The sequence below is a fragment of the Glycine soja genome, chromosome 4, assembly GCF_004193775.1.
Source record: "Glycine soja cultivar W05 chromosome 4, ASM419377v2, whole genome shotgun sequence".
NCBI lineage: Eukaryota > Viridiplantae > Streptophyta > Magnoliopsida > Fabales > Fabaceae > Glycine > Glycine soja.
In genome coordinates, this window is record NC_041005.1 from 8,420,929 (window position 1) to 8,437,040 (window position 16,112).

Consider the following 16,112-nt stretch of genomic DNA (forward strand, 5'->3'; position numbering starts at 1 on the left):
ATTCACTCCCCATGTTTCTTTTGTCGGTATTGTCCCATCTCTTCCATAGATAATAACTTTTGAGTGGTGGTGAGTGGTAGGTTACTGAATGAATAATGTACTTATTGTAGTGTGGAGTGAGGCTGCAATTGCAACGATGAAAAACCTGCAAAGGACAATGCATGACAAGTGACTAGAGACGAGGACAACAGGTTGGTATCATATCTCCACTCCAAGACTTCCCCTTCGTTTGCAGGTAAGTAAAATGGTCAAGAATTTCTCTTGCTCTCACTTTATCTTCTATTTTTTCTTCTACTTTGACTGATTTTTTCGTCAACACCAAAGCATAGTTACTAAAGTTTTATCATCTTATTGTAAACATTTTTCTATCAATAAAATTTATATTTATTTGCATAAGCATTCTCTTCTACATGTTTTTTTTCTGTGTAGATATATATTCTTTTACATTCTCTTTTGTTTTCTCTACTCGTGTACCATCCATATTTAATGTTCAAAGGCACTGCTCTCTTTGAAATTAAATAATCGTCCTTATCTTTGAAATGCATTTTCATTTAAGAAAACCATCATTTACCAGCCATTGTTATGCGTAGAACTGACCTTAGCTTGAAATTGAAACCTGGTTACATTATGCTTTCTCAATTGTTGTTGGTGAATATGTCCTGAAATTTAAATTGATTGATTTTTTGCAGCAAAGTGGCGTGCATGTAGAGCAAAGATGGAAAGAGTACGGAGCACAACTACAACTGCTTAATTTTGATTTAAATGTAATTTATGCACCTTTTTTCTCTTCCTCTTTTTGTTTTTAACTTCCCCATTACTCTTTAGATATATATCAGAATGTATGCTGTACATAGAACTAGCACCTATATGTAGTGTTTGTAGTCATATTATTAACTACTATATCTCATCTCATCTAGCTTTGACTGACATATTATTTTGTATTTTCATTTAATTTATTAGTTATATTCTTTTTTTATGATTCCAGCTTCTTAGGTTTTATATCAAATCCCCGATTAAAAAAAAGTAAAAGATTTTTTATTAATTTTTTAGACTATTGAAAGTTTCCTACTTTTATTTAATTTTTATCTTATAAAATACAAAATAGAAAGTTAAAGTTTAGCATTAGTCTTACAACTTTTCATTTGAGTAATATTTATTATTAAGAAAAAATGTAACTACATCAAACCGAAAATCTTATTTAAAAATTACAAAATGCAAACACACAGATTATACAGATATAAAATAAATTATTAGATTAAAAATAATATACACATCAATTTTAACACAATAAAACATGATAGCACGATAAAAATACCGACATATAGACTCAGACACCCTTTTGGAAATAACAATAAACCACAATATTTATGTATCAATCGGGTAACCCACTAAAACCTGCCAACTTAATTTTTAGAATTTTACAAATCCGATTCAAACTACCCCACTATTTTAAACTAGCCACTCTTTTTAAAACTTTGAATTTTATAATTTTAAAAATAAAAACTACCCCAATATATGTTCTCTCTTTAGATTCTTTTTAGCTTTTCTAAGTAGTGCTTATCAAGGATCCTTTATCTGGTGTTGTTTCAAAAATAAATTATGACCTATGAGATAAATTAGAAAAAGAGTAGGAAGCATTGCACTGCGCATGTTCAAGACATAAAGGTTATATTCAAAACAGAAACACAAATGGAGGTCCAGTGCACTATCTACAGAATATAAAATGTGGTTAGATTTTAGAAAAGCGTCAACATTTTCGTAGGCTTAAAATAAGGTGCTCTTAAGATTTAATCAACCAAACCACCATGGAGACTTCAGTTGGTTATATATTATCCGGGTGAAAGAACATGTTCGTTCTCAATAAGGTCCCAAACATGCCACTGAACTGTTCGTAGCAGTCATATATATTTTATCTATACTTTATTTTATTGTATTTTTCTTTCAAGGGGCATATTATTATTGAAGTGGATAAGAACATCTATTATGCTAACAATAATGCAATTTAACTTGGTTGCTTACACCTGCGTTTGGTGTTATTTTTTGTTCCTTTGTCTTCATTCTACCTTCTCCAAAATGGTTCTTTATAGTCATTCTTGAAAGTAAGACCATAAAAAGTATATTGTTAAATAATTTTATGTGTTTCTAAAAACAATTAATTTTTTTCACTTATAATTCAACATATTTATTTAGTAAGATCATAAGAAGGAGTTAAACTTATTTTAGTTAAATTTTATTTTAATCATTATTTTTAAACTATAATTACCAGGCACTCCACGAAAAACTAACCCTTTATAAATGTTAAGAGTTTATGGCCTTTCAAATGATCTATAAAGCGATAAACTTAAATTTATATCATTCTGTATCAATATAACTTACTAAATTCTTCAGTAAAAGACATTATAATTTTAACTTATTAAATTGTTAAATGATATAATATGTTTTTAAAAGGTGTTGACCTTTAGTAAAAACAATAAATTAAATTCAGTAATTTTAATTAAAATCAAACGTAAAAATTAAAATTGCTTTAATTAAATTTAATTTTAATAATTATTTTTAAATGTACGCTACTAGAAAAGCGTTTTTTTAAGTTGATTAGTTTCAACTTTTTAAGATAATTATGAACTGTCGAAGTGTTTGTCGTAAATCGTTGAAGACTTTACGACGAGGGCTCTATAACCGTCTTAGAAAGTCAATGATTGTAAGACGATTTTGTATCATAATCATCTTAAAAAGTTATGCATACTAAGTTATACTATGTCACCACTCATCTCTAGCTATCAGCCTAGCCTTTCTATATTAATATTTACAATTATTAAAATTTTGTTGTCAATATGAAGAGGTTAGTTATTAAGACTAAACAACATCTTCATATTTTATGAAATTCTTTATTCTTTTCAAAGAAACATTTTTTTTCTTTTTAAGAAAGAATGTTGAAATTAGATATTGGTTGCATTTATATAGCTAAACCTTCTCCACGAGGTTAAAAAATGTTGCACCTTCTCGTAATAGAGGTGCCTCTATAGAAATAATTTAATTTATATTTTATTATATTATATTATATGACAAAATCAATTAAATAAAAAAAATGTGATAGAATTACAAATATATAGTTGTGACAGCTCATGTGTTTCCGTTAATAACTAATAAAATTTATTTAATACCTTGCATCACATGTTGCAAAAACAATTTAGTAAGATCTAGTTCAGAAATATTGACACACACAAAATTTATAGGAGTATCAACAAATTTACAACAACAAAAAAAATTGTTAGTGAAATCTCCTTAAATCAATTAGATCATAATTTCAAAGTGAAATATTTATTTTACTAACGGGATAAGTATCAACTAATTTTCCTTATTGCATAATTTTAAACTAATATTACATTATTTTTAACAATAAATAAAATTTAAGAAGTTGCCAGCATATTTTCGTGTATATATAAATTTACACTCCTTACAATTCTCATGTGCATCGCACCTCAAACTTTTATTTATTTATTTAGTAACATTTACTATTCACACCAGTCATTTTGCTTATCTTCCATGGTTTATATGTAATCATACAGACTTTAGAACCATTACTCACCTCTATTTGTGTGTGTTATATGACAACCGAATGAGACACGGATTTACATGTAAATCTAAGCAACTAACAAAAACGACCAGTGCAACAATGTTTTCGTACTGATGTGTTGTATGAAAGGAACCTCCTATTTTCTTTCTCAATCATGTAGATTTCTACACCTACCATTTTTTTGAATTTTTCAAAATTATCCCTACTAATAAATATACAGATTGTAAATCTGTATCAACTCAATTTTTTCAAAAAAATTAAAAAATATATATATTTTTAATGTTTTTAAATAAATTTAATTATAATTTTTTTTATAATTATTACATTAAGTAAATTTCTATTTTTGGTCTTATTACAATTAATTTTGATTTAATAATTAATTTTTTTACATATATAATAAAAATTTATATATGTAAAAAAATTAATTATTAGATCAAAATTAATTGTCACAAAAATTTATTATATAAACTTACTTGTACATTAAATACATATTAGAAATTTTAGTATTATATATAGCAATATTAATTATTTTATAACATAATTGGTTCATTAGCTCATTTGATTAGAGTGTCATGTTAATAACGCGGAAGTCATAGGCTCAGGGATTGTCAATCTATATGTTTATTAGCATGGATAATTTTGGAAAATTCAAAAAAAAATGTTGGGCGTAAAAGAAATCTACACGATGCAGGAAGAAAAGCCAAGGAACATGCATTGAGATTTCACCAATTTTTTTGAGTCAAAACTTAAAACATTATCTTCACCAAAAAAAGTCCAAGGAAGGTTTGGCATTTTAACCAAAAATATGTTTTACGAAATAATTTGAAATTAATGATTTGTGCAAGTCTCTAACATGTGACTTTTGTGTTATTAGCACAACGCTTTAACCAACCAAGCTAATATGTCAATTATATTAAAAAATAATTAATGTCACTATATATAATATTAAAATTTCTAATATATATTTAATACATATACAAGTTTACATAATAAATTTTGATACTACATAGATATGGATCCATTCGGATTACCAATTCGCATGAGTATGGGTCCATATGGATTGACCTTATGAATTGTCATTTCGTACGCTATATTACGAAAAGAAAAAAGGAAGGAATGAAAAAAAAATAAAAAATAAATAAAGTTGAATTTTTTTAAAATATGTTGGGTATAGAATAAATTTGAATAGTGTAAGAATAACCCGAAAGGCTTGAAAACTGAAACACGGCAAATGGCACAAGCTATTAGCGGGTTTAAATTCCCATTTGAAACTTCAACGTCATAATTTAGACATAAGTTACCAGATATAAACTTTTTTTGTTATGTTTCGCTTTGGTTAAGTACATGATTTGACTATAACTCTTAAGATTTCCAGTCTTGTTTCCTTGAGTTAGTTTTTGAAGTTCTATTTCTAAGATGTCCACATCATAATTTGAAGCTTTCCAATACAGTAAATCTTGTAACAAGTTTGAACCAAGGACTTTGGCAGAACCCAAGATTCAGCCCCTCAACATCAAAAGCAAAAAAGTTAACATCTTAGAACAATATGCACGTGTAAGATCAAGATTATGAGGTATTACGTTCAGACTATTTTAAATAAATGTGATCAACACAGACGAAGTTACAGTGTAGAACATCCACAGTATTTTTAAAAAAATACATGTTTCATTAATAAAATAATTATTCGTTACCAATTCCTACACTTAATAATACATGACCATCCACTGTAACCTGTATGTGTTGTTGACCGATTTCTGAGACTAACTATCACAGAGCCCCCCTATAAATAATCCTAGTTCAGAGGGATCCAGCCTATCTTTATAAGAGAATATAAAGATAACAGAAAATAAAAGAAAAAAGGGTAAATGTCCAGAAAAGCATTTCTTCTCAAGGAAACCTGTTTAGCCTCCACTGTTGGTGTCCTAAATTTCCGGAAAGGCAGTGACTAATCTAAAAAATATTCTTCAGCCAATCTTGAATTTAGCATATCAAATAGCAATGATACCACAATCTGAGCAGATGAATGATCAGAAAAATCACCATACGTCCCTTAGGTAACGTCCATCCATCTGAAGTTTTTTCACTATAGCCTCAGCCTTTGTCGAGTCCACATTTTCCTGAAATTGAATGCAGAAACAAGGTCTTTAAGTCAGTTTCATTCCATAGGTTATAGGTATGGAGTGTATATTGGAATGGTGAATCAGAAAAACTAAACACAACATAAATGCAGTCAGAGAGAGCATAAGCACCTATGACTATGTCTCACCCACTCAAGTGGTAAAGGCTAAAGTCAAGTCTAAAGAGGAAAGAAGAAAGAACTAATGATACCCATACACGCATCTGTAACATGCATAAGGATTGAAACGAACTTAATAATGTTTTTTTTCCATATTAATTTTTTAAAACACTTTCTGGTTGGAAGAGAGAATTCCTCCAAATGGCACTGAAAAACAAAAATTGATGCATAAAGTAGGGGAGTCATACTAAGCAATTCAAAAGCTCAAATACAGTTAAATAATTTAGTGTTGAGATTTTCAACAAACACAGCAAATTCTGTGTTTGTACTCCAAAAAGAGAAGGCTTAAAAATCAGTCACACACCTCTTTGATCACATAAATATACTATTATACTTGCTGCTTAGCAATATTATTATATGGCATCTGTTCCTGGTGAGGAGACTAATGCAGAAGATAGAAAAGCTTCTCTTATTTTCTCATACTAATTGGGTTCAGATTTTGAAAATCAATAATTAAGTATTATGCAAAAGGGAGGGTGATGAAAAACAATCAGCACCTGCTGCTGGACAATGGTATGAAGAATTCGATGAACATCTCTGGCCATACCCTTGGCATCACCACAGACGTAAAGATAACCTCCTTGAGAAATCAAACTCCACAGATGTGCAGCCTGCACATAAAAAAAAATTAATGCAGGAAATAATTTATCCGGTTACATTTGATCCCTACTAGGCTGCTATTCGCACTTACTTGATCCATCATCTTGTGTTGAACATATTCCTTTTCAGCCCCCTCTCTAGAGAATGCAACTATCAATTCTGAAAGAGAACCTTGTTCCACAAAATTCTTTAGCTCATCCTCATAAATAAAATCCTATACAAACAACATAATGGAAAATCAGAAATTGCTCGGAAAACCCATTTGGATCTAAAGCACAAAGAGTGATTAATTTACCATTCGACGATTCCTACATCCAAAGAAGAGTATTGCAGGGCCAAGTTGAACACCATCCTCTTTGAGCGCAAATCTTTCCTGGGTAAATCAAAGATAAAGCAAGAATTAAGAACAAGCAGTAATTATCACCACCTGAACTATGCCATGCATGATTGGGCTAACCATTTTGAAATTTTTGGTCTATTAGTTATTTAAGTAAAATGTTTTTACAATAAACTAGATACCTGTTTAACAAGGATGTGCTATTTGTGATTAAAAAAAGTACTTCTTAAAAAACACTTCTTATAAAAGCACTATGAAAAAGAAACAATTGGGATTTAGAAAAAAGAATCAGCTTCCATTTTTGCTTCCTTGGACAAGCACCAATTTCCTGCCGCTTGTTAATAGCAGATTTTCACCTTTTGTCACTTGAAAGCAATTTTAGCCAAGCATCTTGAAAAACTAAAATAAATTCTTGTTTTAGCACTTATAAGTAGGCTTTAGTTGACTCCACAACACAGCAAACAGGCTCAAAAGACGGCAAACTGGAGCTCTCTAATAGTAACAGAATCAAAATTAGGTGCTTTGAATTTTGGTTCATAAATGTAATTGATTATTATATTATTATATAATTATCTATTTGATTCCAATATTTCTCTTCTATATCTTTTTATATTCAACGGTTCAACCACCATCCTATCTTTATTCTATATAGTTGTTATCTAACAAACTAACTTTCATGACAATTTTAAACATACAAACATCTATAACATATTCACATACCTGTAAAAATCCCCTGAAAGGTGCAAGACCAGTACCAGGTCCAACCATAATAATAGGAATTGAATGATCAACTGGTAGCTTGAAATTCGATGGCCTAATAAAAATAGGAGCCCAGCAACAGTCGGGACTTTTTTCTAAGGGAATAGCATTCTGGTCATAAGAGAGATTTAAGTTAGAAACAACATAAAATGATTAGGTATTGCACCCCTCGGGGAGAGATGAAAATCACAAGCATGACAAGTTGAAAAAAGAGAGTCAAGGATTTTGAAACAGGAGCATAAGATTGCAAGTGAAGTGTATCAATTGCATATTGCTACCTTCATCCAGGTTGAACATACTCCTTTGTGAATTCTACCAGTGGGAGTTGGACCATACACCAAGGCACAAGTAACATGTACCCTTTGCGGAGCAAACCTTGACAATCAAGTAATGCGATATTATTTCTTCGTCCATTATCTTATAAAAACTTCATTTGGATACTTTAAATAAGATAAGATAACCACCTAGGAGAGGATGAAATAGAATAATAACGAGGCTGTAAACGAGGGGCTACTGCAGCAAAAAAAACACCAAGGGGAGGTTTGGCTGATGGGAACTCAGCCATCACCTCAAGGAGACTTCTCTGGCTTCCAACCACCCATTTGGAGTACTCATCCTTGAAACCAAAAATTGAAAATCGTCACCAAAAGAGGAAGAGAAAAAAGGAAGAAGAAAATTTCATACTTGCAAACAAAAGACAGAAACAGGACTAAGAATTTTGTTACCTTTCCCTGAGGAGATGAAAGGAACTTTAATCTTTCTGCTTCACTAAGTTCAGAAGCATGAGCAGCTAAAGCAACTAAAGCAGCCTGAAAGAGAAGGAAGTGTAACTATATTTATTCCTTCTGATTAATATAAAACAAACACAAATCCCTATTGAAATGCACTCTTATAATCATTAACCAGTACAACCATATAAGAACATAATACAAAAAACAAAAAAATGGTAAGCACATAAAGCGAAGACAATATAAAAACCTTTCGTGGGGGGTTCAAGAGATCAGCATAGCGTGCTAATGCAGTACGCAGAGTGCAAGGGCCAGGGAAAGGAGGCAGGAGAGAACCGCCTAGGGAAGTGCCATCCTCCTTATCAGTGTGAAGAGAAAACAATAGATCTAAATTCTGACCCAACAACTTCCCAGCTTCTTCAACAGTTTCATTGCAGTTATCAGCATAGACACCGACATGGTCTCCAGTTTCGTATCTGGGAAAAATCAGATGAAAGCCATCAACAGATTTATTGAATACTATCACATAATTGGGGAAGGATATTCTAGTTGCCGTCTGATAAAGTATGACAAAACATAAATCTATAAAGACATATGCTAACAACACACTCTTTCTAGAACACCCTACTATTGGCTAAAATTCGTTAGATATCACAAAATTGTGCGAATACATTCCTTATTTAATGAATCTCACTCATGAATTTGTAGTTTTCAATAAATTTTAACCAATAAGAGAGTGTTGAAAGGAATATGATAGAGATTGTGTTGCTGGCATTCCTCATCCATAAATAACAGCTGATAACTTCACAAATGTTTATGAGTCATACTTTAAGATTGCATATTTTTAAATTTATGAGAAGCTTAAAATTGAATATCTAACAAGCTTCATACTTAAAACCTTTTTGTATCTATTAAACCAACATTTAATCATTTCCTTGGAATTACAATTGAAAACCCTAATGGAAAAACTCTGTAAAACATTATATTCCACCAGGACTCAAATATCGAATAATAATTAAATAATATCCTTAAAGTATAAAATCTATAAAAATAATTATTAGCAAAAAGTATTTCAAGTTAATATAAATAAAACAATTATAATTGACCAATGCGTGTTCTTTGTTTTCTTGTTTACCAAGAAAAAATGATAGGGTGGATTATTTTTCAGGAAGCATAGTCAAACTTACGTTATGCCAGTCCCTGATATATCAAATTCCAAATGTATGCAAGAACGGTCAGACTCAGGTTTGTGAAGCTCCCTCTGTATAGCAACATTCGCCCTTCAAAAACAACAGGTTTAATTTTATAGCCTTGTTTAGTAAGAAAAACAGTATCAGTATGTACAATTCCAAGCACCTGCAAGGATGATGAATATCAAACACAGCATTCCCATTTGCCACGTTTATGTGATTATCATAGGATGATGTGACAGTTGGGTCATGAATCACTACTCGATATTCAAGAATAGCAGCTGTATAGGGGGTAGAGACAGTATTTGCATCATCCTCATTTCGGAGCAACTTATCCAACTCAGGCCACAAAGTTTCTTTCCTGCAAAGCCAAAGAAAATTCATGATGTTTGAAATGCCAAAAAAGTAGAAGACACCTTTCACAAAATTTTATGTACAGCCAAGTGCATATTGTGACAACAATATAATTGGTAGATAAATAGCAGTGGTGAGAGGAATCAGAGGATTATATTTACCAGGCAGAAAAATCATCTTCAATGGATTGATCATCATCACCTAATCCAAGTGTAACAAGACGCTTTGCTCCTGCAGCAAACACAACTCCGTGAAGAAGATATCTATGAAAAGTCAATAACTACTTTAATACCATTCTCAAGTCTTAATGTACAAACTTCAGAACTTATATTAGAACATATTTTTATTAAATATACATCTCACTTCAAAGCATTAATAAAAATCTGCAGAAATATAAAACTTAACAAGACAGTATGCTCCTAGATAGTAAACAAACTGCAATCATGTAATATAATTCCAACAGCACAATGTAAGTGCAGGATGGAGTCTGTGCTTCATATATCTGAAATCCAGAAATTATAATAAGATTGCCTTACAAATGACTTATAGTACTTTCTGAAAGTTTGATTCAAGTATTATACACCCATTAGACTTTTTGGAAGGCTTAATAAATATATTGAATCTAACAATGCCAGGCACCATTCCACTAAGCAAACAAAAAATGAAAGTTGCACTTGTAGATTAACTTTGATGGGGTGGGCAAAATGAACTAAAACAAAAATCAAAAGCACCATTCAAGAAGATTGAGGAACAATTAAACAGATTGGAAGAGACCTCAATAGATAGACAATTGTCCCCCCAAGAGGTGCTAATCAGGAAACAGTTCCAGGAAGACCTATGGGTAGCGGCTCAAGCAAATGAGTCCCTACTAAGACAGAAGGCAAGATCTAAATGGATAAGAGAGGGTGATTGCAATTCTCGCTATTTCCACATGCTGATGAATGCAAGCCGCAGGAGAAATTGCCTATCAGGAATGATTATCAACGAATCTTGGATTGAGGAACCATCCAGAGTTAAAGAGGCAACCAGACATTACTTCTTGCAGCATTTCCAAGAATCAGATCATCAAAGGCCTCGACTGGATGGCATTAGTTTCCGTACCTTGGACAACCCCCAAAATGAATTGTTGGTGAAGCGATTTCAAGAGGATGAGGTTAGGAGAGCTGTATGGAGCTGCGGGAGTGAAAAGAGCCCAGGTCCAGATGGCCTTAATTTCAAATTTATTAAGCAATTTTGGCACATCATTAAACCTGACGTTCTTCGGTTCCAGGATGAATTCTATGTTAGTGGAATTTTTCCTCGGGGTAGCAATGTTTCTTTCATAACCCTTATTCCTAAGGTGACGGATCCTCAATTGCTAAAGGAATACAGACCTATCTCATTAATAGGCTATATGTATAAGATAGTGGTTAAGATCTTGGCTAATCGACTGAAGCAGGTCATGCATCTCATCATAGATGAAAGGCAATCCACATTTATTGAGGGAAGACATTTGCTACATAGTGTGCTGATTGCAAACGAGGTGGTTGAAGAAGCTCGAAGGAACCAAAAGCCATGTATTGTATTCAAGGTCGATTACGAGAAGGCATATGATTCAATTTCATGGGACTTTTTTATCTACATGTTGAGGAGGATGGGCTTTTGCTCAAAATGGATTCAGTGGATTGAAGGGTGTCTAAAATCCGCATCTATCTCTGTCTTGGTTAATGGGAGCCCTTCTTCTGAGTTCCTCCCCCAAAAAGGACTCAAACAAGGGAACCCATTAGCACCTCTACTTTTTAATATTGTAGCTGAGGAACTAAATGGGCTGATGTCACAAGCTATGGGGAAAAACCTATTTCGGGGATTCCCAGTGGGCCTAAATAAGGTGGTAATCAACTTGCTACCATATGCGGATGACACAGTATTCTTTGGAGAGGCATCTAGGGAAAATGTCAGAGTTATCAAAGCGATTTTGAGGACCTTTGAACTCGTGTCAGGTCTTAAAATTAATTTTGTAAAAAGTAGCTTTGGAGCTTTTGGCATGTCAGAAGAGTGGAAGTCTGAGGCAGCAAATTATCTCAACTGCAGCTTGTTGTCTGTTCCTTTTCTTTATCTTGGTATTCCTATTGGAGTGAATCCAAGAAAGTGTCAAACATGGGACCCTGTTATTAGATAATGTGAGAGAAGTCTAGCGAAATGGAAGCAAAGACACCTGTCTTTCAGGGGGAGAGTGACTCTCATACAGTTTGTCCTAACATCCATTCCTATTTGTTTCTTTTCATTTTTTAGGGCTCCAAAAATGGTGGTGGACAAGCTGGTACGGTTACAAAGGAGATTCCTGTGGGGGGAGGTGATGATCAAAATAAGATAGCATGGATCAAATGGGAGACAATGTGTCTTCCAAAGGAGAATGGGGGATTAGGAATCAAGGACATACCCACTTTTAATTTGGCATTACTTGCAAAATGGAAATGGAATATGTTTCAGCATCAAGGGGAATTGTGGGCCAAGGTGCTAGAGTCCAAGTATGGCGGTTGGAGGCAATTGAATAAAGCACCTCGTGACAATAATGAATCCATATGGTGGAGGAACCTAAAGCTGGCTCTCCATCATCCACAACACGGTCAGGCATTACAAAGTGCAATCTCATGAAGGGTTGGATGTGGAGACAAGATTAAGTTCTGGGAGGATAACTGGCTGGGTGGTGACAGCTCCTTACTAACTAAATATCATAGGCTGTACAGTATATCCTGTCAGCAAGACCTACTCATCCAGCAGATGGGATCTCAGCAACACACAAGATGGGTATGGGATTTCATGTGGAGGAGAATGTTGTTTGACAGCGAGATTCATATGGCTGTGTCATTCCTAGAAGATATTGAAGGAAAGTCAATTCAGTCTCACATATCAGATCAGTGGCTGTGGACAGCAGACCCAACTGGGCACTACTCCGCAAAGAGTGCCTATAATCTGCTGCTGGGTGAGACATTGGAGGAGAGTCAGGACAGCAGCTTTGTGGAATTATGGAAACTCAACATCCCATCCAAAGTTTCTGTATTCGCATGGCGGCTACTCAACAAAAGACTCCCGACAAAAGCAAATCTGCAACGGAGACATATAGAGGTAATTGACAGCAGCTGCCCTTTTTGCAGAAGTACGGAAGAGAATGAAGGACATTTGTTCTTTCACTGCAGCAAGATCATACCTGTCTGGTGGGAATCGTTGTCTTGGGTGAACATGGTAGGGGTCTCCCCATTGAACCCAAAACAGCATTTCCTCCAGCACACTGCTGGAGTGAATGAAGGGGTAAGGGCTACTAGATGGAAATGGTGGTGGTTAGCCTTGACATGGTCAGCAGAGGAACAAGATCATCTTTTCCAATGGCATATTTAATGCTACTAAACTGCTAGAGGATGCAGTTTTTCTGCTATGGACGTGGCTTTGAAACTTAGAGAAGGGTTTTGTCATTCATTACAACCAATGGTCTAGCAATCTCACAGTTGGCTTTAAAATATAGTTCAGGGTGTAAAGACAGTTTGATAATAGAATTAGTGTACGAGTTGTATCCAGAAATTGGTTCCTTGCAAGACTACATTAAGTCTACATAGGAACCAAAAATCTGTTCCCTCATTATGTATCTCGTAGTACCACTGGTACTTTATTAATATAATTATCTATTTTTGCTGATAAAAAAAAATGACAAAAAATGAAAAGATATATCAGGCTCTTCAGCTTTGATCAATGACAACGATTCTGTGAAAATGCAATGAGGCAGATAACCAATTTAATAATTTGAAAACAAAGGTGATAGAATTACACACCTTGTTCACTAAGTTCTTCATCAACAACTTTACCTATCTGCATCAAAAGAACAGCATCAGAATCAACTGATATTTTCTATCATTAAATAAAAATATGATAATCTAATATTACCTTATTAAAGTGTTCGTATTGTCTGTTACCCAGGCCAAAAACTCCATATGTGAGCTGTTGAAGCGAGGTTCCCCTCTCATCTTTCCCCTAAAATTAATGCCCACAAAAACTTAGAATCATTTTAAGTAAGGCATGTTATGAAAATGCAAGGAGAGAGTGAGGCCTAAGATGTAGGATTTACTTAAAAGTGATGTAACTACAAACCTCAGTAAACCATTTGTAGAATCTTGCAGCATTATCAGTTGGCTCTCCATCTCCATAACTGTTAAGTCAAATCAAAATGCATCATATTCACCACACATTTCAATAAATAAATGCATTTTTATGTACATAAATCTTACGTTGCCAGCATGAAAAATGCAACAGTCTCTTTCTTCAGCTTCTCCTCATATTGATCATCATCTGCTGCATAGTCATCCTAGTTCAAATTAAATATACGTCAGTCAGACACTAAGCTAAACCTAAATTTTATATTGAAGTTCCTGACTTCCTGTACAATGATACCAAAAGTCTTCTAGAGCTCTCTTAGTGAGGAATCTAACATTTCAAAGAAAATGTTTGACCCACATATCTATGATGACCAGAATGTAGGAATGGCCAAAATTTCATTTGGATCCAACTTACCAGGTCAACAACTTTGACAGCTGCTTTATCATATCTTGCCTTGATCTCCTCTGCCAATGCCTGTAATTAAAAATATATTAAAAAAAAACTAAGTAATTATATAAAACTGGCACATAACTGCCTGCAGATTTAAAGTTGTAGCTGTCCCAGGGGTAACCATTTCAAGCATTATGGAAAAGGGAAAGTTAGTATCATCCTCACATAAAGTATATTCGCATAAGCTGGCAATTATTTTCAAGCTAAATTTAGAATATTCACAATAACCCAACTATGAAGACATGTTACATTAGTGGGAACAGCAAGCCTAGAAAGAGGCACAAAGTTCAGGCTATGCTTCACCCAAAAAAGGCATTAGGAGTAGGAAAAGTAGAAAACGAAAACACTAGTGTTGGACTATTTTGAACTAATCTGTCACATTGATTAACAACTCAAGCATCAATCCATGGTAAAAACAAAATACCAAAATTTTCAATTTACAAAACCCTAAAATATCGACTGAGAACAGTCCCAATAACAGACACTTTTAAAGCTTTTGACTACTTTACCATATCCAATATCACAGTGAGTAAATTGCGGAACCTTTTTGGGTTTTTCATAGGTACTACTATCAATAAGAAAGTCACGCGAAGCATCTCAAGCAACTAGAGAGACTCTGTTACTTGATCCCCGTAGGCAGGCCTTTTGACTATCACAATGAACTATTGTTTTCAAATTGACATTAACAACATAATCATTCCTCATTCCTTGACATTTCCAATAGCAACATGAAAACATCAAACAAATAGTATCACTTATCACTATCATAACCTAGGGTTAACCAAGTCATGGCACAAGTCAAAACTACGATATCTTCTTCCTTCACCAAACTCAAATTCGCAATTATTATACTTCACACGAATCATTTTCTTCTTCTAATTGAAAGATCCAGAACATTCGGTTCAACTCAATTCGATCCAGCGGAAGCAGGGAAAAAGGAAATATAACCTTAGCAAAGCCTTCAGCAGTGCCGGTTTGAGTACCGAAGAAAATCGTGACCTTAGTCTTCCCGTCGGCAACATCGATCTCGTCGTCCTCATCCTTCGGCAAGCCCTTCGGCACGATCACCGGCTTCACCTCCTTGCTCCGATCCGAAGATTTCTTCCAGAGAAACACGAGAAGGCCGATTATGACGGCGGCGGAGGTGGTCGCAATGAGGAGCAAAGAATCGGAGACGGAATCGGCGAGCGAGACGCCGAGGAGCGACTCAACGGCGCGGACCAAATCGGAATTGGAAGCCATCGTGGAGTCAACAACTCGGTCAAAATTCGGAGCGGGAGAAGATGAAGGAGGAGACAGTGACGAGTGCGCGAGAAAGAGAAACCTAACAGGAGGAACTGAGGAAGTAGTAGTTTTAGTGAGTGACTCGTGACTCGTGACTCGTGACTCAACGCGAGAGGGATGGGTGGGTGCAGTGGTGAGAAGGAAGGACCCAGCGGGAGCTAGCTAAACCAGAAACCTTGGGCCACTTCTTTCCATTGATGTCAATGCGTTTTCTTTTACCCTTTTCAGGTTGTGACAATTTGCAAGTTGCCATGCGATAATAATTAATTAAATGCGACACATCTCGCCGGGTTCGCGTTGACAGTTGACAATTTACCCCTACAAAGTTTCCTTTTGTGTTTCTTTTTAGATTTGTCTAATTGTAAATTTTATCATTAAGTTTTCATATTATTTTATGAATTTTATCATTTAAATC

The 16,112-nt window shown here is 34.1% G+C and overlaps 1 protein-coding gene and 1 long non-coding RNA gene across 2 annotated transcripts; one reads left to right on the plus strand and one right to left on the minus strand.

Annotated features, from left to right (window-relative positions):
• Positions 1-929, plus strand: LOC114408098. The gene is made up of 2 exons (XR_003665809.1): positions 1-235; positions 690-929. It is a non-coding gene; the product is annotated as an uncharacterized LOC114408098 (long non-coding RNA).
• Positions 930-5,195: 4,266 nt separating this feature from the next.
• LOC114409225 (NADPH--cytochrome P450 reductase-like) lies at positions 5,196-15,655 on the minus strand. The gene is made up of 18 exons (XM_028372600.1): positions 15,362-15,655; positions 14,378-14,437; positions 14,095-14,171; positions 13,958-14,015; positions 13,754-13,840; positions 13,642-13,678; positions 10,000-10,069; positions 9,651-9,845; positions 9,482-9,574; positions 8,545-8,770; positions 8,292-8,375; positions 8,031-8,182; positions 7,845-7,941; positions 7,528-7,677; positions 6,766-6,843; positions 6,562-6,684; positions 6,368-6,481; positions 5,196-5,691 (listed from the first exon to the last, which is right to left on the minus strand). The coding sequence occupies exons 1-18, from the start codon at positions 15,653-15,655 to the stop codon at positions 5,611-5,613; spliced, it is 2,076 nt and encodes a 691-aa protein (XP_028228401.1). The 3' UTR covers positions 5,196-5,610.
• Positions 15,656-16,112: the final 457 nt, after the last annotated feature.